The sequence below is a fragment of the Dromiciops gliroides genome, chromosome 1 (genome assembly GCF_019393635.1).
Source record: "Dromiciops gliroides isolate mDroGli1 chromosome 1, mDroGli1.pri, whole genome shotgun sequence".
Taxonomy (NCBI): Eukaryota; Metazoa; Chordata; class Mammalia; order Microbiotheria; family Microbiotheriidae; genus Dromiciops; species Dromiciops gliroides.
The window spans coordinates 545,130,885-545,154,230 of NC_057861.1; the positions used below are offsets into that span (position 1 = coordinate 545,130,885).

Consider the following 23,346-nt stretch of genomic DNA (forward strand, 5'->3'; position numbering starts at 1 on the left):
GGTCACATCCTTATACTTACATACTTGGATTGATCTACTTCATGCAGTACTCTCTCCCACCAATACAGATCACAACCAAGTCATACCTATCCATCCTATAGAATTCTTGTCCATGTCCATGTTCTCCCATAAATACACCAAGGGGAATCCACCCAAGAGGTTAAGTTACTTTCCTCTCGAGAGGAAAGTCTTCATCTTGTGTATGTGTATGTATTTGTCTGTGATGGATCTTGTTGGTTGACTAGAGAAACCTAGCAAAAAGGGGTTGTGCTAGAGCCAACTTGATCTAATTGTTACATTTACATCACAGGAATCAACAAATCTTGCAAATCAGGGCTTGATTTATTGTTTTGTTGGTTGTCTATACTTAAGAAAGTGATGGAGAAAGTGTTACTAATGCAGATAAAGTTTAAAAGTGTATAGTATGGGGGCAGCTAGGTGGTACAGTGGATAGAGCACCTGCCCTGGAGTCAGGAGGACCTGAGTTCAAATCCAGTCTCAGACACTTAACACTTACTAGCTGTGTGACCCTGGGCAAGTCACTTAACTCCAATTGCCTCACCAAAAAAAAAAAAAGTGTATAGTGTGTACATTTTTTTCAGAGTCATTTGATAAACATTTACCAGGGCACTATCCACCTCCCTTGCTATGTAACCAACCTGTTTTGTTTTGTTTTGTTTTTTTCTGGTCATACCTTTCCCTGATCATCTTCTTTGTACTTCTCAGATAACAGAAAGAAAATACTATTCATGATAATATTTTGAGTCTTATAATGCCTTATACATTCTTTTTTTTTTTTTTTTTGCGGGGCAATGGGGGTTAAGTGACTTGCCCAGGGTCACACAGCTAGTAAGTGTCAAGTGTCTGAGGCCGGATTTGAACTCAGGAACTCCTGAATTCAGGGCCAGTGCTTTATCCACTGCGCCACCTAGCTGCCCCCCCTTATACATTCTTGAAACACTTTTAACTACAGGCTATCATCTGATTTTTGCAACAATCCCTTGAGGAAAGATGTTGTAATGATTGGAGAGCGTTGGAGCCAGGAAGACCCAGGGTCAAGTTCCTCCTTTGACACATACTGCCTATGTCACCCTGGGCGACTCACTTGAACCCTCAGTGTCTTGGCTAGCGGTCTCAAACTCAAGTAGAAATGGGGGCCACTGAGCCATGTCATACATAAGGATCACTGTAGACCACATATTAATCTAGAGAAACACATATTAACATTACCTATGTTTTACAGTATTTTTACTTACTTTGTTAAGTGTTTCCCAATTAGATTTTAATCTAGTACAGGCAACATTAAGGAATCTTATGGGTCTCATGCAGGCCTATGGACAATCAAGTTTGAAACCTTTGTTCTAGGCAACTCTCTAAGACTAAGATTATAGGGAATTTCCTTATCTGGGAATTATCTATAGTATTGAAACGACAGGCACCTTTTTAGATGGAGAAACAGACTCAAAGGTAGAAAGGACTAGCCTATAGTCACATAGGTAATTAAGGGGGAAAAAAGTCTGGATTTGAATCCAAGTCTCCTAATTTTCGATTCAATGTTCCTTTCAAAATAGTGAAAGAAGAATTGATTGACATCCTTCAGGCTGAACACTTACAAAAGCAAAATGTGATAGGCATTTCATTTTAAAAGTGAGGAAGCAATGGGAAATTATTCTGAAAAAGATAGGCTGGACGAGGTTGTAGACGGAGATAAGGGTAAGGCTAAAGGGTTTGCATTTTATCTTGAAGGTAACGCGGAAGGTCTTTTAAAGGAAAAGTGAAACAAATGGTTAGATCCTTGTTTTAAGAAAATAGATTATTTCTGCAACTTTGCGGAGGGTGGACTGGAGAAAAGAGAGATGGGAAGTAAAGGAACCAGTTAGGAAGCTCTTGCTATAGCCTCTGTAAGAACTGAAAAGAGTTTGAATTGGGTGTGACCATGATTATATAGAGAAGAGTGACCTTCTTGTTCTTGTTCACGTTAGTATAAATGAGACTTAACAATTGGTTAGCTATGGGGGCTGGGGAGAGAGAAGTGTCAGGGATGACTCTAAACTTATGAACCTAAGTGACTTGGACGGATGGTGATGATCTCAATCCTCTTAAGTATTTAATAGTCTCTACTGATGTGCCAGGCACTGTGCTAAGCCCTTTACAAATATCATCTCAGTTGATCTTCACAATAACACTGCAAGGTTGTAGGTGCTGTTTATTATCCCCATTTTACTGTTGACGAAACTGAGGTACCAAGACCTGGATTTAAATCCTCCTCTGACACTAGCTGTATGACTCTGGGCATGCCACTTATTTTTTCTGAGTCTCAGTTCAAATCTATTCAAACAGGGGATAATACCTATAGAACATACATCACAGGGTTGTTGTGATTCTATAATGAAATTGTCTATGAAAAGAGTACTTTGCAAAATTTAAAGCACTATATAAATGGCAGCTATTATTAGTAGTCCATAATAATGATTTGAAATAGGACCAGTATCGCTTCTAGGGGCCAACCACAGTGAAAGAAACACTGGATCTCAGGCCCTTTTGGGCTTACCCTTCATTGCTTTTTGCACCTTGAGCTCAAAGAAGGTCCTTTTCTTTTTCTTTTTCCTTTCTTTCTTTCTTTCTTTCTTTCTTTCTTTCTTTCTTTCTTTCTTTCTTTCTTTCTTTCTTTCTTTCTTTTTTTGCTGGGCAATGAGGGTTAAGTGATTTGCCCAGGGTCACACAGCTAGTAAGTGTCAAGGGTCAGAGGCCAGATTTGAACTCAGGTCCTTCTGAATCCAGGGCCGGTGCTTTCTCTACTGTGCCACTTAGCTGCTCCCAAAGAATCATTTAAGAAATTTTTTAGGAAGTAAGCCCAACATTTGTCTGCTTCCACTCTTGGCAGAAGTAAGGATCTATGGGTGGAAAACAGCATATAGTATAACACTTTTCCCTATATATTGTTTAGTTTTGGTGAACTGTTTTTCTTCCTCATTTTTATTCTTTGTTGTAAGGGATGGTTGTCAGAAGGCAGAGCCTGGGAGGGCTAAATTGGGAAATATAGGTGGTATAAAAACAAAAAGTATCAATAAAAAGGTTTAAGAGAGAGAGAGAAGGAAGGAAGGGAGGGAGGGAGGAAGGAAGGAAGCAAGGAAGAAAGAAAGAAAGAAAGAAAGAAAGAAAGAAAGAAAGAAAGAAAGAAAGAAAGAAAGAAAGAAAGAAAGAAAGAAAGAGGAAGGGAGGGAAGGAAGGAAGGAAGCAAGGAAGAAAGAAAGGAAGAAAGAAAGAAAGAAAGAGGAAGGGAGGGAAGGAAGGAAGGAAGGAAGGAAGGAAGGAAGGAAGGAAGGAAGGAAGGAAGGAAGGAAGGAAGAAAGGAAGGAAGGAAGGAAGGAAAGAAGGGAAGAAGGAAGGAAGGAAGGAAGGAAGGAAGGAAGGAAGGAAGGAAGGAAGGAAGCAAGGAAGGGAGGAAGGAAGGGAGGGAGGGAAGGAGGGAAGGAGGGAAGAAAGGGAAGGAGGAAAAGAAGGCAGCCAGGAAGGCAGAAAGGCAGGAAGGAAGGAAGGAAGCAAGGAAGCAAGGAAGAAAGAAAGAAAGAGGAAGGGAGGGAAGGAAGGAAGGAAGGAAGGAAGGAAGGAAGGAAGGAAGGAAGGAAGGGAAGAAGGAAGGAAGGGAGGGAGGAAGGAAGGGAGGGAGGGAAGAAGGAAGGAAGGAAGAAAGGGAAGGAGGAAAAGAAGGCAGCCAGGAAGGCAGAAAGGCAGGAAGGCAGGAAGGAAGGAAGGAAGGAAGGAAGGAAGGAAGGAAGGAAGGAAGGAAGGAAGGAAGGAAGCAAGGAAGAAAGAAAGAAAGAAAGAGGAAGGGAGGGAAGGAAGGAAGGAAGAAAGAAAGAAAGAAAGAAAGAAAGAAAGAAAGAAAGAAAGAAAGAAAGAAAGAAAGAAAGAAAGAAAGAAAGAAAGAAAGAAAGAAAGAAAGAAAGAGGAAGGGAAGGAAGGAAGGAAGGAAGGAAGGAAGGAAGGAAGGAAGGAAGGAAGGAAGGAAGGAAGGAAGGAAGGAAGGAAGGAAGGAAGGAAGGAAGGAAGGAAGGAAGGAAAAAAAGAAAGTGAGCCTGAACTGCAAATGGGATTGTCTCTAGTCCTTTCCCTTTTAGAAAAGGAGCAGAGGTTTAGTCTGCCCATCAGCTAGTAGTTGCTTCATATTTGCAGAGAAAGATGGTATAGCCAGGGATTTTTTGGGGAAAGGTTGGTTTGTTTTGTGCATATGGAGAGTCCTTGAGCTTAAGGCCACCAGCAATTCAAAAGCTTTGTTGTAATCAACAGCTTTGACCTTGTTAAGGGCTAAAATTCTAGCTAAACTGTCTAAAATATCCAATGAGTGGTCGCCAATAAATTATAAGCTTTAGCAAGAGTTAGACTTTTAAGCATTTATTAAGGAGAACAAGAATTTGGTAAAGAGAGAGAGAAAGGCCTATCTATTAAAGGGAGAGCGCATTTCTAGCTCCACTCTCCACCAGAGTCCAGAGGAAAAGGAGCGAGACTGATCGCCAGTCTCTTCCTTCCTCCTCCCACTAGCCCGCGTCACTTCCTGACGCCAAAGAAAAGACTCCTGGTCTTGCCCTCAAAGACCTTCGCTTCATGGGCGGAACTCTTCTACAGTAAGTCTCCAGCAGGTGGCGTCATTCCAATCGTTACAACCTCCTCCCCTACCAAATACTTTGTCAGCGCTGCCCACAGGAGCAATGCGATATCTACCTCTTCCTGCTGCTAACCTTCGGGAGGACATGCTGAAGAGCTCTGGAATGCTCAAGGAAGGCAGAGAAGGAAGAGGAATAGAATAACTTGTACCATCTACCCACTGGATGATTAGCCCCGGAAATAATTATAACTGCACAGTTCCCTTTCCATGACATTCCCTGACAGAACAAGCACTAGAAGCCCTGTGCTATGGTGGGAGTGCCCCTTGGCAGATAAGACCTCTGGCTGATTTTCATCTTGAATCCCTGAACAGTAATCCACTCCTATTGAGAGTGGCATCACTGGAGTGATAATGACATAATCATCAATCCATAGGGGCAAGCCAACAATTGGGTCAAAAATATAGAGAAATCCAATAAACTCTTTGTAATCGAGCTTTCTGATAGCAACTATGTAAGGGTACTAATTCCTATTGAGAGTTCCTCTAAACCTTAACTGGGAGTCTATGAACTTTGATTTTTAAAAAAAATATTTTAATAACTGCATTTAAATATATTGGGTTTCCTTTATAGCCCTATTTGATTTTTATTAATTTAAAAACATTATTCTGAAGAGGGATCCATAAGCTTCTTTGGATCGCCAAAAGGGTACTGACAAAAAAAGGTAGAGAACCCCTTGCTGTGAGGATGCCACCGATTGGCATCGCCCCTGTGGAGCTAACCATTTCTATCCCTCTACCTTACAGGATGAGTGCGAGGGTGACCTGGCGGAGGCCATGCCAGCACTGGAGGCTGCCCTCTCTGCACTAGACACCCTGAATGCCTCAGATATCACTATGGTTAAATCCATGCAGAACCCTCCTGGTCCCGTTAAACTTGTCATGGAGAGTATCTGTGTCATGAAAGGACTGAAACCAGAGAGGAAACCTGACCCGAGTGGTAGTGGTAAGCTCCCCATTCTTTCTCCCTGCACCTCTGAAAAGCCCTGCAGATACCATAGGCCATGTGGCAAGAACACACAGCAACCAAATCACCTCCAGGGAAGGACTTGTTTCAAAGCACATGAACAGAGCCAGAAACAAAGGCATTGAAATTGCATCAAAACAGACTGATCTTGAAATCAGTTCTCCCTGTCAGTCACTCAGTCAATTAACCAATCAGAAAACATTCATTTTCTATGGGTAAAAATTTTCTCAAGGGAGATATAGATTCCTGACTTTGAGGAGCTTAAAATTAAGACAGGGAGGATAAGTACAGATAGAAATAGTACTGCATATAGACAACAGAACAAGCATGAAGATTAAAAAGTATGTGAAAGGGGCAGCTAGGTGGCGCAGTGGATAGAGCACAGGCCCTGGAGTCAGGAGTACCTGAGTTCAAATCCGGCCTCAGACACTTAACACTTACTAGCTGTGTGACCCTGGGCAAGTCACTTAACCCCAATTGCCTCACTAAAAAAACAAAACAAACAAAAAAAAAAAGTATGTGAGAGGGGCAGTTAGCTGGAGCAGTGGATAGAGCACCAGCCTTGGATTCAGGAGGACCTGAGTTCAAATCTGACCTCAGACCCTTGACACTTACTAGCTGTGTGACTCTGTGCAAGTAAGTCACTTAACCTGAATTGCCTCACGAAAAAAAAGTATGTGAGAGAGTAGAGAGAGATAAACCACATCTGAATAGTTCTAGAAGCACAGAAATATCGACTTATTTTCATTCTATTTAAAAACTAGATTAACTTTAAATTCAAACTTTAACACCAGTTTCTTGGAGTTGAGTAAATACCTCAAAGATAGAAGAGGTAACACATCCAAATAAAGCTAGTGATGTAGGAGGTGAAAAAAAAGGGTTAACAGAAAAACCTAAGACCCAAGCTTTAATTCAGAGAGTAGCTCCAAAAGGGAGTTAGACCCCAGTTAATGGATAACTTATGCTGGGTTCTCTTACCCACAGAAATCAATGCCCATAATGGAACAGAGGGAGCTAGGCCGTGAAGAAGGCCTAAGACTATAACAATAAAGGAATTGACAAGCTATAGAAACTTAGACTATAGATATATGAAAAATGAAGATATTTTGAAACTAGCCATGGGAATCAGAAAGAGACATGCGCAGAAAAGGCCAAATTTGTCCCCAGATTCACCTTATGACGTATAAATCCCCAAAACACACCTCCACTGAAAAAGGTACCCGCCTCAGGGGTTGGCTTAGGACCGCAGAAACTCCAAATTAGGATGGGCCCTCCCCTGTACCTCCCCAAGGTGGAGAATATTATAATGAGACTGATAAATCAATTTATCTATACTATAAATATAACTGTCTTTTCTTTCACTATTTGAGAGATACTTTTCCACTATTCTGGTTCTCTCCTTGTGGTCACTCACAGTATTGCAATAAAACTTAGGAAACTGAGTCACTGAGTCTTGTAATTCTTTTGAAAGGACAATTTGACCCCAAATTCTGCCCACATCACTAGTAATGTCTTTTTTATATGGAATCTTTGAAAACTAGCATCAAAAGACTATACCCCATCCCATTCTTTTTCTACTTCCATAGGAAACCTCAACAGTGCCTCTTATTTTCAGAATATCTAAGATTCTGATTACACTGAATTGTCATTTTGTGGTTTCTCTTCAAACCCTTTTGAGATCTCTCCCCTTTGAGTTAATGAAGATTCAGCCCTGTGAGAAATTTCTTTTGCCTGCAGCATCTCTCGCTGACCATCTGCTATGTCACTGAGAGGTCATCCTGGGGAAGATATTTCCTTCTCAGTCAAAATTGTGAAGTATTGAAATAATATGACTTCACATAATAAAATGTTTTAAACTTTTTATTTTTAGCCAACCTTGAAAAGTGTTTACAAGGGGCAGCTAGGTGGCGCAGTGGATAGAGCACTGGCCCTGGAGTCAGGAGTACCTGAGTTCAAATCCAGCCTCAGACACTTAACACTTACTAGCTGTGTGACCCTGGGCAAGTCACTTAACCCCAATTGCCTCACTAAAAAAAAAAAAAAAAAGAAAAGTGTTTACAAGACTGTGGATTAAACTGGCTCCTAACTTTTCACTGGCAATAAATGATTTATATAATACGTTCTCAATAAATACTTTTTGTACTAAACAGGTAAGATGATAGAAGACTACTGGGGTACATCAAGGAAGGTCCTTGGGGATCTGAAATTCTTGGATAGTTTGAAGGCCTATGATAAAGATAACATCCCTGCCTTGGTCATGAGGAGGATCCGAGAAAGATTCATTGACCACCCAGACTTCCAGCCAGCAGTCATTAAGAATGTGTCATCGGCTTGTGAGGGCTTGTGCAAGTGGGTGAGGGCCATGGAGGTGTATGATCGAGTGGCCAAAGTGGTGGCCCCCAAGAGGGAAAGATTGAAAGAGGCAGAAGGGAAGCTGCATGAACAGATGGAAAAATTGAATCAAAAACGGGGAGAGTTGAAGCTGGTGGAAGATCGTCTTCAAGCCCTGAATGATGAATTTGAGGCCATGAACTTGAAGAAAAAGGCTTTAGAAGACAATATTGAACTCTGCTCCCAGAAGTTAATCCGGGCAGAGAAACTGATCAGTGGCCTTGGGGGAGAGAAAGACCGATGGACAGAAGCTGCCAGGCTATTGGGGATTCGTTATACTAACCTAACCGGGGATGTGTTGCTGTCCTCAGGCACTGTGGCTTATCTGGGGGCCTTTACAGTTGATTATCGAACTGACTGCCAAAACCAATGGCTAGACTATTGCAAGGCGAAAAAGATCCCAGGCTCTGATGACTTCAGTCTCAGTAACACCTTAGGAGATCCTGTGAAAATTCGAGCCTGGCAGATTGCTGGACTGCCCATAGACTCCTTTTCCATTGATAATGGCATCATTGTGTCCAATTCAAGACGATGGGCTTTAATGATTGACCCACAAGGGCAGGCCAACAAGTGGGTCAAAAATATGGAGAGATCCAATAAACTCTCTGTAATCAAGCTTTCTGATAGCAACTATGTGAGGATACTGGAGAATGCTATTCAATTTGGCACTCCAGTCTTACTAGAAAATATCGGAGAAGAGCTGGATGCTTTCATTGAGCCCATCTTACTCAAGTCAACATTCAAACAGCAAGGGGTAGAGTACATGAGATTAGGTGAAAATATTATTGAATATTCACATGATTTTAAACTTTACATTACAACCCGTTTGAGAAATCCCCACTATCTCCCTGAAATAGCTGTGAAAGTCTGTCTCCTCAACTTTATGATCACTCCTCTGGGTCTCCAAGACCAACTTCTTGGTATCGTTGCTGCCAAGGAAAAGCCAGAGTTAGAAGAGAAGAAGAACCAGCTGATTGTTGAAAGCGCTGACAACAAGAAGCAGCTGAAAGAGATAGAAGATAAGATCTTAGAGGTCCTCTCCAAGTCTGAAGGCAACATTTTAGAGGATGAGACTGCCATTAAAATTCTATCTTCTTCTAAAGTGCTGTCTGAGGAAATTTCTGAGAAGCAGAAAATTGCCTCAGTGACAGAAACACAGATCGATGATACAAGGATGGGCTACAAGCCAGTGGCTGTTCATTCTTCCACTATCTTCTTCTGTATTTCTGACTTGGCTAACATTGAACCAATGTACCAGTATTCTCTGACCTGGTTCATCAACTTGTATGTACACTCCTTGGCCCATAGCCGGAAGAGTGAGGACTTGGAACAACGCATAGAAAACATCATTGACCACTTCACAGTGAGTATTTACAACAATGTCTGTCGTTCCCTGTTTGAGAAGGACAAGCTGCTCTTCTCTCTCCTCCTGACTATTGGGATCATGAAAGGGAAAGGTGAAATTAATGATGAAGTCTGGCGCTTTCTACTGACGGGAGGTGTGGCTCTTGATAACCCCTATCTCAATCCAGCTCCTGAATGGTTGTCTGAAAAGTCATGGGCTGAGATCGTCCGTGCATCCCAGCTGCCCACTCTTGACGGTCTGAAAGAGGATGTGGAAAACAATATTTTGGAATGGAAGGCGATCTACGATTCTGCCAAGCCCCATGAAGAATCATTTCCTAGGGACTGGGAACTTCTTTATGGATTAGATCGTTTGGTGGTTCTCCGATGTCTGCGACCTGACAAAATTGTTCCGGCTACCCAGGACTTCATTGTTTACAACATGGGAAAGACGTACATTGAGCCACCTACATTTGACCTTCAGGGATCCTACAATGATTCTAACAGCTGTGCACCACTGATTTTTGTGTTGTCTCCAGGTGCTGACCCAATGGCAGGTGAGGAAGCCAACATTAAGTGGTAAAATTTTGTTTGCATTCAAATTACCAACAAAAAACCCAGTTCCTTTGCCCGTGCCATTAGAAGAGGGTTCTAGGGGCAGCTAGGTGGTGCAGTGGATAAAGTACTGGCCCTGGATTCAGGAGGACCTGAGTTCAAATCCAGCCTCAGACCCTTGACACTTACTAGTTGTATGACCCTGGGTAAGTCACTTAACCTTCATTGCCTAGCCAAAAAAAAAAAAAAAAAGAGGGTTCTAGATAGTTATTCTTTATTTTCAGGATTTTTGAGTTTTTCTTTTTATACCTCTAAGTAGGATATTTAGGAAAGAAATTCAAGAGGAATACCAAGGAATAATAAAGAGAATTAGTAAGGGTCAGAGTATTGAATATAATTATACACATTATACTCACAGAAGCTCAGTTGAATTATTACAATACACACATGCTCCACTGAGCATTCAGAAGAGGGAAACTCAAAATTTGAATGTTTCTATATATAGAAGAAGGAACAACAGTGGCTTTAGCATTACACAAAGGGTCCCTAACATGGTGCTAACATCTTAGCATGAATGCTTATTACTAATTACTTTTGGATTTGGTAGCTTTTTTGTCTTGTTTTGCAGGGCAATGAGGGTTAAGTGACTTGCCTAGGGTCACACAGATAGTAAGTGTCAAGTGTCTGAGGACAGATTTGAATTCAGGTCCTCCTGAATCCAGGGCTGGTGCTTTACCCATTATGCCACCTAGCTGCCCCCTCTAATTACTTTTGAATACTAGTTACTATATCAAAAGAGTTGAGTTTAGCCCTTGAGATGATCAGACCAAGAATATAGCCTTTCCCTGTGAGAGTTCCCTGTGAAACTACCTATCTTCTGAAGAGCTTTTTATCTTGCTGACACTGTGGGGAGAATTTTTTTGAAGTCTTTTCACAAGGGTCTGGACTTTTAATTTACATCATCACTTTCATGGGATCATTATAAACTCAGCAGAGTCATCCTCGTATCTTCTAAAAGCTCCATTGGCTTTGCTCACAGGTCTGCTCAAGTTTGCAGATGATCTTGGCATGGGAGGGAACAGCATCCAAACCATCTCCCTTGGTCAGGGCCAGGGCCCTATTGCTGCCAATATGATCAACAAAGCCATCACTGAGGGAACCTGGGTGGTCTTACAAAACTGCCATCTAGCCACCAGCTGGATGCCTACTTTGGAGAAGATATGTGAGGAAGTGATTATTCCTGAGAACACCAATCCAGCCTTCCGGTAAGAGGCTACTCAGATAATTCCCTATTTCTTTGTTTAACCCTTATTTGCACAGTTTTCACACACACACACACACACACACACACACACACACACACACACACACACACACACACTTTTTTTTAAAGTGCCATGAAGTAAAAATGAAACAAAATAAAACATGTTGAGTCATATAAATAATCCAACTGGTCAGTTCCTACTATCTGTTTTTACCTACTCTCTGTATCATAGAATCATAGAATCTTAGAGTTGAGCTAGAAAAGACCCATGTTTCCTCTTTTGTGAGGCAGCAAAGTAGTCCAATGGCTAGTATTAGACTTGGAGTAGTGAAGACCTGAGTTCAAATCTTAGCTCAGACATGTGCTAACTTTATGATCTGCCTCCGTTTCCTAATTGGAAAAATCGGGATAATAATAGCCATTTACTTCACAGGATTGTTGTGAGTAACAAATGAGATTATGTATGTAAAGCAAACCTGAAAGAATTATATAAATATTGCCTATTGTTATTAGAAGACTACTAATCCAGTAGTTTCTAATCTTTTCAAGTATGAGGACCTATTTTTAGTGTCAAAAATTTTCATGGACCTCTATATGATAGTAGCTGTACTATTAGTATCCATTAATTGAGAAAATGTATAATGATAAGCTCCTATGAGTTTAATTGTTGCTTTTATATGAATTTATATTTTATTTATCACAATAGTACCTATAGTCTTGTGAGAAATAGTGAACATACATGTAAGCAACATCATTTGTTTAGTCTATAGAAAGTATGTTTACTATTTTCTATGTTGTCCTGCTCCTATGCCTCATCAGAGTCTGGGTTCTCAAAGGCTACACCACTGCTCTCACTGCTCTCATAAATTCTACAAGGCTGAAAAGGTTTTGAGTACAGTCTTACAAACAAAACTACATCTGTTTTCTGAGGACAAGCCTAGCTAAGGGCAGAGAAGTTCATGAAGAGTAAGCTAGAACTTAGTAGTGAATTTTTTTAATCATAAAAGTATTTTATTATTTTCCAGTTACATGTAAAGGTAGTTTTCAGCCTTTGTTTTCATAAAATTTTTAGTTCCAAATTTTTCTCCCTCTCTCCTTTCCTACCCGTCTCCCCAAGACAGAAAGCAATCTGACATAGGTTATATATGTACAATGACATTAAACATATTTCTGGGGGCAGCTAGATGGCACAGTGGATAAAGCACAGGCCCTGAATTCAGGAGGACCTGAGTTCAAATCCAGCCTCAGACACTTGACACTTACTAGCTGTGTGACCCTGGGCAAGTCACTTAACCCTCACTGCCCTGCAAAAATAAATAAATAAATAAATAAATATATTTCTGCATTAGTCATATTGTGAAAGAAGAATCAGAACACATGGGGGAAAGCTCAAAAAAGAAGAAAAATAGCCAAAAAGTAGTAACAGTATGGTTCAATCTGCATTCAGAATCCACAGTTCTTTTTTCTGGATGTGGAGAACATTTCCTATCATGAATTCTTTGAAGTTGTCTTAGATCATTGCACTGCTGAGAAGAGCTAAGTCTGTCACAGCTGATCATCACACACTGTTGCTGTTACTGTGTACAATGTTCTCCTGGTTCTGCTCACTTAATTCAGCATCAGTCCACTTAAGTCTTTTGAGGTTTTCCTGAAATCTTCCTGCTCATCATTTATTATAGCACAATAGTATTCCATTACATTCATATACCACAACTTGTTCAGCCATTCCCCAATTGATGGGCATTCCCTTAATTTCTAATTCTTTGCCATAGTGAATTCTTTAGTCATAAAAACAAATGAATGGGGGCAGCTAGGTGGCACAATGGATAGAGCACCTGCCCTGGATTCAGGAGGACCTGAGTTCAAATCCGGCCTCAGACACCTGACACTTACTAGCTGTGTGACCCTGGGCAAGTCACTTAACCCCAATTGCCTCAACAACAACAACAAAAATAAAATAAAATAATAAATAAATAGATAGATAGATAAATAGATGTATTGAGACAGTGCCTTGGCCATAAGTATCTCCACCTCACCTTTTGTTCCCTTCCCAATCACCCCCCCCCCCAAAAAAATATTCCAAGGCCCACAGGTTGGGAAATGTTGATCTAATCCAGTGCAAATTTGAAACATAAATTCCCGTTCTGATATCTCCAAAAAGTAGTGGTCCAGTCTGTCCTCGAAACTATCAGTGAAAGGAAGCTATTTCCTCCAGGGTTAATGACCTGTGGTCCATGAACTTGCTGATGTTGTTTTTTAGTATTCTGATAACTGTATTCAATATAATTGGTTTTCTTTGTAATCCTATGTATCTTATTTTATACATTTAAAGCATTCTTCTGAGAAGGCATTAATAGGCTTCGCCAGACTTCCCAGTGGGTCTAGTCTATGACACACACAAAAAAAGGTTTTAAGAACCCCTGTTTCCTAAGAGTTTGGGATAGTTCTATTTGTCATAAAACGTTTCCTTACATTGAACAGAAATCTCTCTCTGCATCTATGTCAAATGATGTATGTTCAAAGCAGCCTTAGAAAAACAGTTCTTATCTAGGGTTAATTTTGAATGAATTTACATTTGTCACTTCCCTTCATCTATAAAATGAGGGTATTCAAATAATTAATCTCTCAGATCTCTTTGTTTTTTTTTGGTGGGGCAATGAGGGTTAAGTGACTTGCCCAGGGTCACACAGCTAGTAAGTATCAAGTGTCTGAGGCCAGATTTGAACTCGGGTCCTCTTGAATCCAGGGCCAGTGCTTTATCCACTGTGCCACCTAGCTGCCCCAGAATGTAACATCTATTCATTTTTGCTATTTATGTATTTCTTGAGAATGGGAACCCATCGTTAAATTTACAAACTGTATGACCCTGGGTAGGATAAGTAGGCAGTCAAATAGGATGGCAACAAACATTTATTAGGCACTTAATATATGCAAGGCACTGTGTGCTAAGCATGGAGAGACATATGCAAGCAAAAAGAAAGACAGTCCCTGCCTTCAAAGAGCTTACTTTCTAATGAGGGAAGATAACAAGAAGAAATGAGCTGAAAAGCAGGAGGGATGGGGTAAATACCCACATCAAATTTGGAGAGTCAGAAGTAGAGCTGGGAGAGGAATGAAGGATGACTGGCAAGGGCTCTTCCCCAAAATGAAGGCTCCCAAAGGAACTTACCAATGGGAGAAGAGGCCTTTAGCAGTGGAAGGATGTTCCAAGGTAAGACCTTGAGCAAGTCATTTGACCTCTCTCAGTCTCAGTTTCCTCACTGTAAAATGGGTCTAATAATAGAACCTATCTCATAAGATTGTTGTGAGGAGCAAAGGCATAATTAACAGATGTAAAGTGCTTTGCAAACCTTAAAGTGCTATTTAAATGCTAGAAATGATTATAATTGTCAAATTTCAATAGATAATCAAGCTTAGTTTAGGCCATAGGTGATTGATGTCAGTTCTCTGATCATTTAAAACAAAGTGATTTTTACAGAGGTCTGGGGATTTCTAGGAATATTTTTTTGGCTTTAGGTGATAAATTGATTTTCAGCTAAGCAAATGAATTACACTTTTCTCCTAGACTGTGGCTAACCAGTTATCCATCAGAGAAGTTTCCCGTCAGCATCCTCCAGAATGGAATCAAAATGACCAATGAACCTCCCAAAGGTGTCCGAGCCAACCTCTTGCGCTCCTACCTCAATGACCCTATCTCAGATCCCCTCTTCTTCAACAGTTGCGAAAAAGCCAAGATGTGGCACAAATTGTTGTTCGGCCTCTGTTTCTTCCATGCTATTGTTCAAGAGAGAAGAAACTTTGGACCCCTAGGTAAGTTCTGAGAGTCTTTATAAATTTCTTTTGAAAAGAGGATCTTTAAAAGATATATAGATATATAGATATAGGGGGCAGCTAGGTGGCACAGTGGATAAAGCACTGGCCCTGGATTCAGGAAGACCTGAGTTCAAATCCAGCCTCAGACAATCAGACACTTACTAGCTATGTGAACCTAGGCAAGTCACTTAACCCTCATTTCCCTGCAAAAACAAAAAACAAAACAAAACAAAAAGATATATACATATATATATATGCACATATACATATATATGCACATACATATATATATACACATATATGTATGTGTATATATATGTGTGTGTGTGTGTGTATATATATATATATATATATATATATTTAAAGTTGGGATGCGGTGGCTAGATGGCACAGTGGATAAAGGATAAAGCACTGGCCCTGGATTCAGGAGGACCTGAATTCAAACCCGGCCTTAGATACTTGACACTTACTAGCTGTATGACCCTGGGCAAGTCACTTAACCCTCATTGCCCTGGGAAAAAAAAAAAGTTGGGACAACAGCAAATAAATAAAGAAGAGTGGCATGCTTCTATAAAAAGTGTTAGAAGTGCTAAAGCTCTGAATCAGCAGAGGCAGGTAATGAATGCTAAAGATCAGATGAGCACAGGATCTTTTAAAAATAGAATTTTATTGACATTTTTGTTTTTATATTACCTAAATTTTCCTTCCTCTTCCCCTCCCAGAGAGAGAGAGAGAGCTATCCCTTGTAACAAATACATTTTTATTGATATTTTTTGTTGTACACTGCCTAGATTCCCCTCTTTATTCCTCCCCACTACCAAGACGATCAACCCTTATTACAAAGCATTTAAAAAAAATTTTTTTAGTGAGGCAATTGGGGTTAAGTGACTTGCCCAGGGTCACACAGCTAGTAAGTGTTAAGTGTCTGAGGCCGGATTTGAACCCAGGTACTCCTGATTCCAGGGCCGGTGCTCTATCCATATATCCACTGCGCCACCTAGCTGCCCCTACAAAGCATTTTTAAAAGAAAAAGAAAAGAATAATAAATAATAAAATACTAGAAATACTAGAAAATAATAAAAGGGAAAGAAAAAAGAAAATAAAGTTAGCAATACTGATCAATACATTGAAAAAAGATCTGACATTATATGTACTGTTCTATAACCATGGAACATTCTCTCCCCCAACCTCTACAAAGGAATAGGGGGATCATATGTCTCTCATATTTCTTCTTTGGGGCCAAACTTATTCTTTTTAATTTTGCAACATTCATTTTTATTGTTTTGTGGATTTGTTCTTCCCATTTATATTGTTGTAGTCATTGTGCATATTTTCCTTGCTCTGATAACTTTCCATAAGTTCATGTAGATCTTTTCATGCTTCTCTGTATTGTTCATGCTCATTGTTTCTTATAACATAAATGAGATTCCATTGCGTCCACATACCACAATTTGTTTAGTCATTCTCCAGTTGAACAGGAGCACAGGATCTTTATGGAAGGGAACTTAGAGGATATCTAATCCAATTTCCTTATTTTACCAATAAAGAAACTGAGGCTTTGAGAAATTACCCAAGGGAATCCTAAGGTCACATAGGTGGCAATAAATGAGGCTTTTTTTGTTGTTGTTGGGGGCAAGAAAGGACATCTACTTCTTGGGGTGGAAGGGATGGTGCTAACAGATGATGGAGAAAAGACAAAAAGAAGTATTCAACTCTTATTTTGATTCTATGAGTGAGCTTCAAACTAGGAAGGACAGAATGAAAAGAATGGTTAACAAGAAACTGATACCAAATAGAAAGAAATGGAAAGAAAGCATTTGGATGCTCTCAATGAACTAGTTACTTAAAGTTATCAGTCCCCAGATAAACTAAACTGCAAATTACTGTTAGTGGTCTTTCAAAAGTCATTAACATGGGGGCAGCTAGGTAGAGCAGTGGATAAAGCACTGGCCCTGGATTCAGGAGTACCTGAGTTCAAATCCAGCCTCAGACACTTGACACTTACTAGCTGTGTGACCCTGGGCAAGTCACTTAACCCCCATTGCCCTGCAAAAAAAACCAAAACAAAAAAAAAAGTCATTAACACTATAATTTGGAGGGAAAAAAAAAGACAACTAGGTGGCTCAGTGGAAAAAGATACTTACTAGCTGTGTGACCCTGGACAAGTCACTTTACCCCAATTGCCTCACTAAAAAAAATACAAAATAAAAAACCAAACACAAAAAAAATCCATTTCAACCAAGATAAATAATTTTCCCTTCACAAATCCCAAGTTGCTGACATCTACCACACTAATGAAAGGAATAGTAAAGAAAATGGTAAAGAAATCGACGTAGAACCAATGTGGTCAAAGGTAGAATGGTTCCCACACTAACTGACTATAAACGTCAGTACAGATTTGATTTTTCCCTCTGGAAGAAAGATGCAGCTATATCCCATAATGGGGCTTCCCTCCCCCCATATGTGATCACTGAATGGGAGTTCTAATGTCTGCACTTCTCCAATTCTGGCAGGTTGGAATATCGCCTATGAATTTAATGAGTCTGACCTGAGAATCAGCATGCGGCAGATCCAGATGTTCCTGAATGAATACGAGGAAGTGCCATTTGAAGCTCTGACCTATCTAACAGGTATTGAAAGACTTTAGCTGCTGTGGCAAATATTTCTCTTCCATACCACACCCACCCATTCTCACTTTTCCTTCCATCACCTAAAGAGGGAGCAAGCTTCTTTGTCGCCTAATTAATCAATCAAGCCATTTAAAAATATTTGTTCCTTAACTACTATGTGGAAGGCTATTAGGAGATGAAAGACACATAGCCTTAACTTAACACATAGTCAGAAAGATGGGAAAATCTGGCCAGCAATGCGAGGTACTACATCAATACTGGGTGAGTGATACTGATAGGACAACATCCTTACTAGATCCTTGAAGGGGCAGCACACTGTTAACTTAAAAACAAACAACTCGCCCCCCACACACACACACACCCAGGATTTTCAAGAGGTCATTTCAAAGCCACCTCTGAATTCCTTTTTAAGGCCCATGTGCCACTAGCTTTTCACCCTGGGAACCCAGCAAAACCTCCCCAATAAGCTAAGCACATTCCCATGTTCTCCTCCCAAGCTCCAGACCTCTCACATTTACTTTATTTAATTAATTAATTTATTTATTTATTGTGAGGCAATTGGGGTTAAGTGACTTGCCTAGGGTCACACAGCTAGTAATTATTAAGTGTCTGAGGTCGGATTTGAACTCAGGTCCTACTGAATCCAGGGCCAGTGCGCTATCCATTGTACCACCTAGCTGCCCCTCACATTTACTTTAACTGTAGATGGGTCAGGTCTCCCTAGATATTCCACAAGCACCTTAAATCCAATTTCCCTTAAACCAGACTCATCCTCTTTCTTCTGAAATCTGTTCCTTTTCCTGATTTCTTATGTTGCCATGGATACCAGGGTACTCCTTAACCCTATGAGGCATGATTTTCTTTTAGTAGGCCCCACAACTTGACTTGCTGGGACCCATGAACAGTTTTTCATGCTGCTAACAGCTCTCCTCTGTTTCCTGGTTCTCCTCTCCTCCCTTATATAGCTGAAGTCAAGAGAGTTTCAATGGCATACCCAGGGTGTATTGCTAAGAGAGAGTTGGGATCTGCACTCAGATCTCCAAATTAATATAATACTTTGTCTACTATGCCACAGCTGAACAGATGCTTTACTTTGCAAGGGAATTAATATTTGCATGCCTACCACTACTGAGAGTGCCTTTTGTTTCCCTCCCATCCCCCTTCAGCTTCCTTTTACATATTATTTTTCCTCATTAGAATATGAATTCTTCGAGTACAAGGACTGTCTTTGGTTATAATTATATTAATTATAATTATATATATATATTCTAATTATATTGTATTCTCAACACTTAGCATAGTGCTTGGTATGTAGTAGGTGCTTAATAAATGCTAGCTGACAGTAATATATTTTTGCCCAGAGGGAGGGGAGGGAGATAAGGGGGGTGGGGGAAGAGGGGAAGGAGGGAAGGGCAGACTGGGGGAGAGAGCAATAAAAAGCAAAACACTTTTGAGGAAGGTGAAGATGTTCTTCATTACTGCACAAGTATGACATTGAATTGCTTGATTTCATAGGGAGGGTTGAGGAGGGAGGAAGGAAGAAAAATTTAGAACACAGAATTAGCTCAAAGACCTTAATTTCATCAGAGTGGGATCAAGGAGGGAATAACATTCACACCTAATTGAGAGGAGTAATCTATTTAACCCTAAAGTTAAGTAAGTAGGTAAGTAAGTAAAGTAAAGAAAGTAGAAGGGGAAGAGGATAAGGAGGGAAGGGTGAAAAAAGGGAGTGCAGAGTTGGGGAGGGGATAGTCAGAAGTAAGTACTTTGCTGGGCTATTATGAAGAAAATTCTCTGTCAAGTTTAAGGTACAGGTTATAATGAACAGGATACTATTAGAAAAACCTGGAAAAACCTACATAAACTGAAGAAGAGTGAAAGGTACTGTATACAAAGTAACAGCAATGATCTGCTGGGAAGCATGTGGTTATTTTCAGCAAGACAATGATCTGATATAACCCTGAAGGACTTATGAAAATTTCAACCCATCTGCAGAGAACTGATTGTATCTGAAAACAGATGGAAACACTTTTTTTTTCCTCTTTGACAATTCCTTAATCTGAAGTTTGGGGTTTTTTTTTTACTATTTTCTCTCACAACCTAGCTAATGTGGGAGTGTTTTCCATGACTACTCATGTCTAACTTATTTTGAACTGCTTGAGTTCTTGTGGGTGGGGGGTGGGAATGGAGGGAGGAAGAGAAGTTGGAACACAAAGTTTTAAAAAATTGATGTTAAAATTTGTTTTTACATATATTTTGGAAAATAAAATTCTATTCAATACATAGTGAAAAAATAAATTAAAATTTAAAAATAACAAATAAAATAAAATAAAATAAAAATAAATGCTAGCTGACTGTAGCCATCTGAGAGATGAAATCCCCCTTTATCATTTCTCTACAAGTGAGTAGCTAATCATAAAAGAAATGTGACCTGAAGTTTTCTACCAAAACCCATTAAAGATAGAGAATTTTTGAAAATATAAAAATGTTAGAGACTTTCCTGCAATCCAACCCATATGAAGTTGTGGGATTAATTTTCCTTAAGCATGACTCTGATAATGTCACCTCTTGTTCAGAAATCTTTGATGGCTTCCCATTGTCAGCAAAATCCAGTTCAAGCCTGATATTTCAAGCCCTTCATAATCCGGCATCAAGAGACCATTCCAGCCAATCCTTATCTCCCACTACTCTTTGTACCCTGTACTTTGATCAAACTAGAGAAGTGGCTGTTTAAACTTGCCCCTAGGTTTCCCTCCCTTGTCTCTCAGGTTATGCTATATCCTTTCCCTGGGATACCTTCCTTCCCTAGTTTCATTTCATTTTTATCCAACCCTACCATACCCAACTTAAAAACCATTTCTTCCATGAAGCTTTCCGTGACCTCCCAATCCCTCCTTCTTCTGATTTCTGTTGCCATCCCACATAATTTTGTTTATTCCAGTCCCAAGCTTTTATCACATTCAAATTTGTGTTATAATTCTTTGTATATATTGCTGATCCCCTCTATGAGACTATAAATTGCTTTCAAGAGGAGAAATTATTTTTATACATCTTTCTATCCCCTACAACACCTAACCCAATATCTGAGATGCTCAGTAAATCCATTTGAATGAATGAGTGATAACCAAAGGAAAGCCTTCCTTTTTGCCCAGTTTCTATTGACTTTCTCTAGGTGAATGTAATTATGGTGGCAGAGTGACTGATGACAAAGACAGACGTCTCCTCCTATCCCTTCTTTCTGTATTCTACAATAAGGATATAGAAAATGACTATTACAGCTTGGCTCCTGGGGGCATCTACTATGTTCCACCGGATAGCACGTACTCGGTAAGACATTGCTCTAGGATTTTATCCCACATTTCTCAGTACTTTCTTAGGTTCTACTTTAAGACAGAGGTCAGTGACTCCCTTTAGCTCTGATGCATGCAAAAGTGATTGGTGTTCTTGTGGATGATCCTGGGGTGCCTGAATATATAGGAATGGGAGAAGGGAGTAAGGGAGAAAACAAAATGAGGTGGGAAATGAGGAAATGAGACAGGAGGAAGGGAGAAAAGGATGTGGTAGAGTGCTCACAACAATTATCTCAGTTCTTCCTCACTGCCAGCCCTGTCATTAGCTCCAAACCTCTCCTCTCCCCCGCCCCGCCCCCACTCTCATCCTCAGTTTTAGAGTTTGGTTTGGTTTTCTGAAGAGGATTGGTATATGGATATGACTGAGTAGCACAAGGTTAAAGCAGACTAAGAATAGTCAGTAATGCCTGGGGTTTATCTCCACTGCTTTCCAAAAAAAATTACAGATATGGCTATTAGGCAGTTGCAAGCAACCTTTACAGTCAATCACTTGATTTAGTGCTTTGGTTTACCACCCATGTCAACCATGTTTTGTTGGGAGATGAGCCCAGTAACTTCCCTGATATCAGTCATTAGTGTCCCTCACTGGTCACTGTGACCTCTGGAGGATCTGATCCATCATGCCCTGTCTTATCCATGTGGACTCTGAGTTTGCCCTTCCTTAACTTGAGGTTTTATTTGCAGGCCTACATTGACTACATAAGGGGCTTGCCCATAGCCACCCACCCTGAAGTTTTCGGTCTTCATGAGAATGCAGATATCACCAAGGACAACCAGGAGACCAACCTACTGCTTAATGGGGTATTACTAACACTCCCCAGGCAAAGTGGGGGAGCTGGCAAGTCTCCTCAGGTAACATTGGGTTTGAGATGATATTGAAACCCAGCCCCTCCCCCCCCCAAAAAAGGAGTAACATTGTTGGGTAGCATCACTTTCTAGATGGGGGTGACTTGGAGGGTTGGGAAGAAATGATCCAAGATAATTCTTTGTGACTAGGGAAGACCTGCAGTATTTAGAATGAGGAGGACTTCAGAATTCTAATCATGGAATGTTCCCTTAGGGTGATCTCATCCAAACTCTTATTAAAGGCATTTAGTGCTTTATATTTTCCTTTTGTAAAATTGTATGGCTCTCTTTTGTTATTACATAACCTTTATTTCTGAAATATCCCTATCCCCTTCCTCAGCAAATCATTCCTTGTTATATACTTTTTTTCAAAAGAAATAAGAACAGGGAAGCTAGGTGGCACAGTGGATAAAGCACTGGCCCTGGATTCAGGAGGCCCTGAGTTCAAATCCGACCTCAGACACTTGACACTAACTAGCTGTGTGACCCTGGGCATGTCACTTAACCCTCATTGCCCTCAAAAAAAAAATAAGAAATAAGAACAAGAAGACATATTTTTCAATTCACTTTTATTTCTACTGGGCCATTTGAATGTAGAATAAACCTCTGAAAGGTAAAGCAAATTACCCAAAGAAACACAGTGAGTTCATGACAGAATTGGGATTAGCAATGAATATCTCCTGGCTCTCAGTTCCAGTTCTACAACATGCTGACTCCCTTCTCCTCCCTAGTTTGACCCTTTCTAGCTCCACAGTTCTCATTTGTTCAGTTTTCGAGTGATGTCACATGACTGACTATAAGAGCATTTCTATATAAATCTGCACAAAGTAGGGACTATGTCAGTGTTTCTCAGTATAGGGGTGCCAATGGTTCCTCCAATACTGAAGAAAAAAGAGTGTAGAGCACAGACCTCCTGCTTTGCAGGATTGTTCTAACACTGAAGAGATCATACTCATTCTTTTTCCTCTAGGTTTTAATCACCTCCCCAGCAGACACCACCCATCAGTGGGCTTTTCTGTTTGCTAGAGGGGATATTGCAAAGAAATAAATGGGGGGGAAGGGGGAAGAGAGGTAGTAGGCAGGCAAATTTGCAGCTAACAGTCACTGAGTGAGGATTTAGGAACTACTGAGTAAGGTAACTAACACCACCAAGAAATGCCCCTACAGAGGATTAGCACTAGAGCCCTTGGAGACCCTGTGGGTGGAGATGCAGGGATGATTCCCTTGGAGGAATGAGAAATTCTCTGATGACCAGTGCTAATCTTACCTTACTGACCCACTTGGCCAAAGAGCAAACTTATGCCTAGATATAGCCTTTAATAACAGGACCAGATTTGTGGATCTCATTTCCTGTTGTGAACCAAAAGGCTCTGATTTTCCTCCATATGCTTCCTTATAGTTAATGTGGATAGAATTTACATAGAGAATGGAAGGGGGGGGAGGGAACCACCTAAAGAATGGGAAGGGAACCCATATGATAATTAGTTTCCATTTTATACCCTGCAGATGATTTCCAGAGAAAT

The 23,346-nt window shown here is 40.3% G+C and overlaps 1 protein-coding gene across 1 annotated transcript in view; it reads left to right on the forward strand.

Moving 5' to 3' along the window:
* The window catches only part of DNAH3 (dynein axonemal heavy chain 3), a 187,373-nt gene that overhangs the window by 157,838 nt on the left and 6,189 nt on the right, over positions 1-23,346 (forward strand). Inside the window, 7 exon segments of the mRNA XM_043975895.1 lie at positions 5,411-5,609; positions 7,781-9,922; positions 10,960-11,185; positions 14,750-14,994; positions 17,511-17,627; positions 20,800-20,954; positions 21,662-21,829. Coding sequence (XP_043831830.1) covers positions 5,411-5,609; positions 7,781-9,922; positions 10,960-11,185; positions 14,750-14,994; positions 17,511-17,627; positions 20,800-20,954; positions 21,662-21,829 — 3,252 coding nt within the window.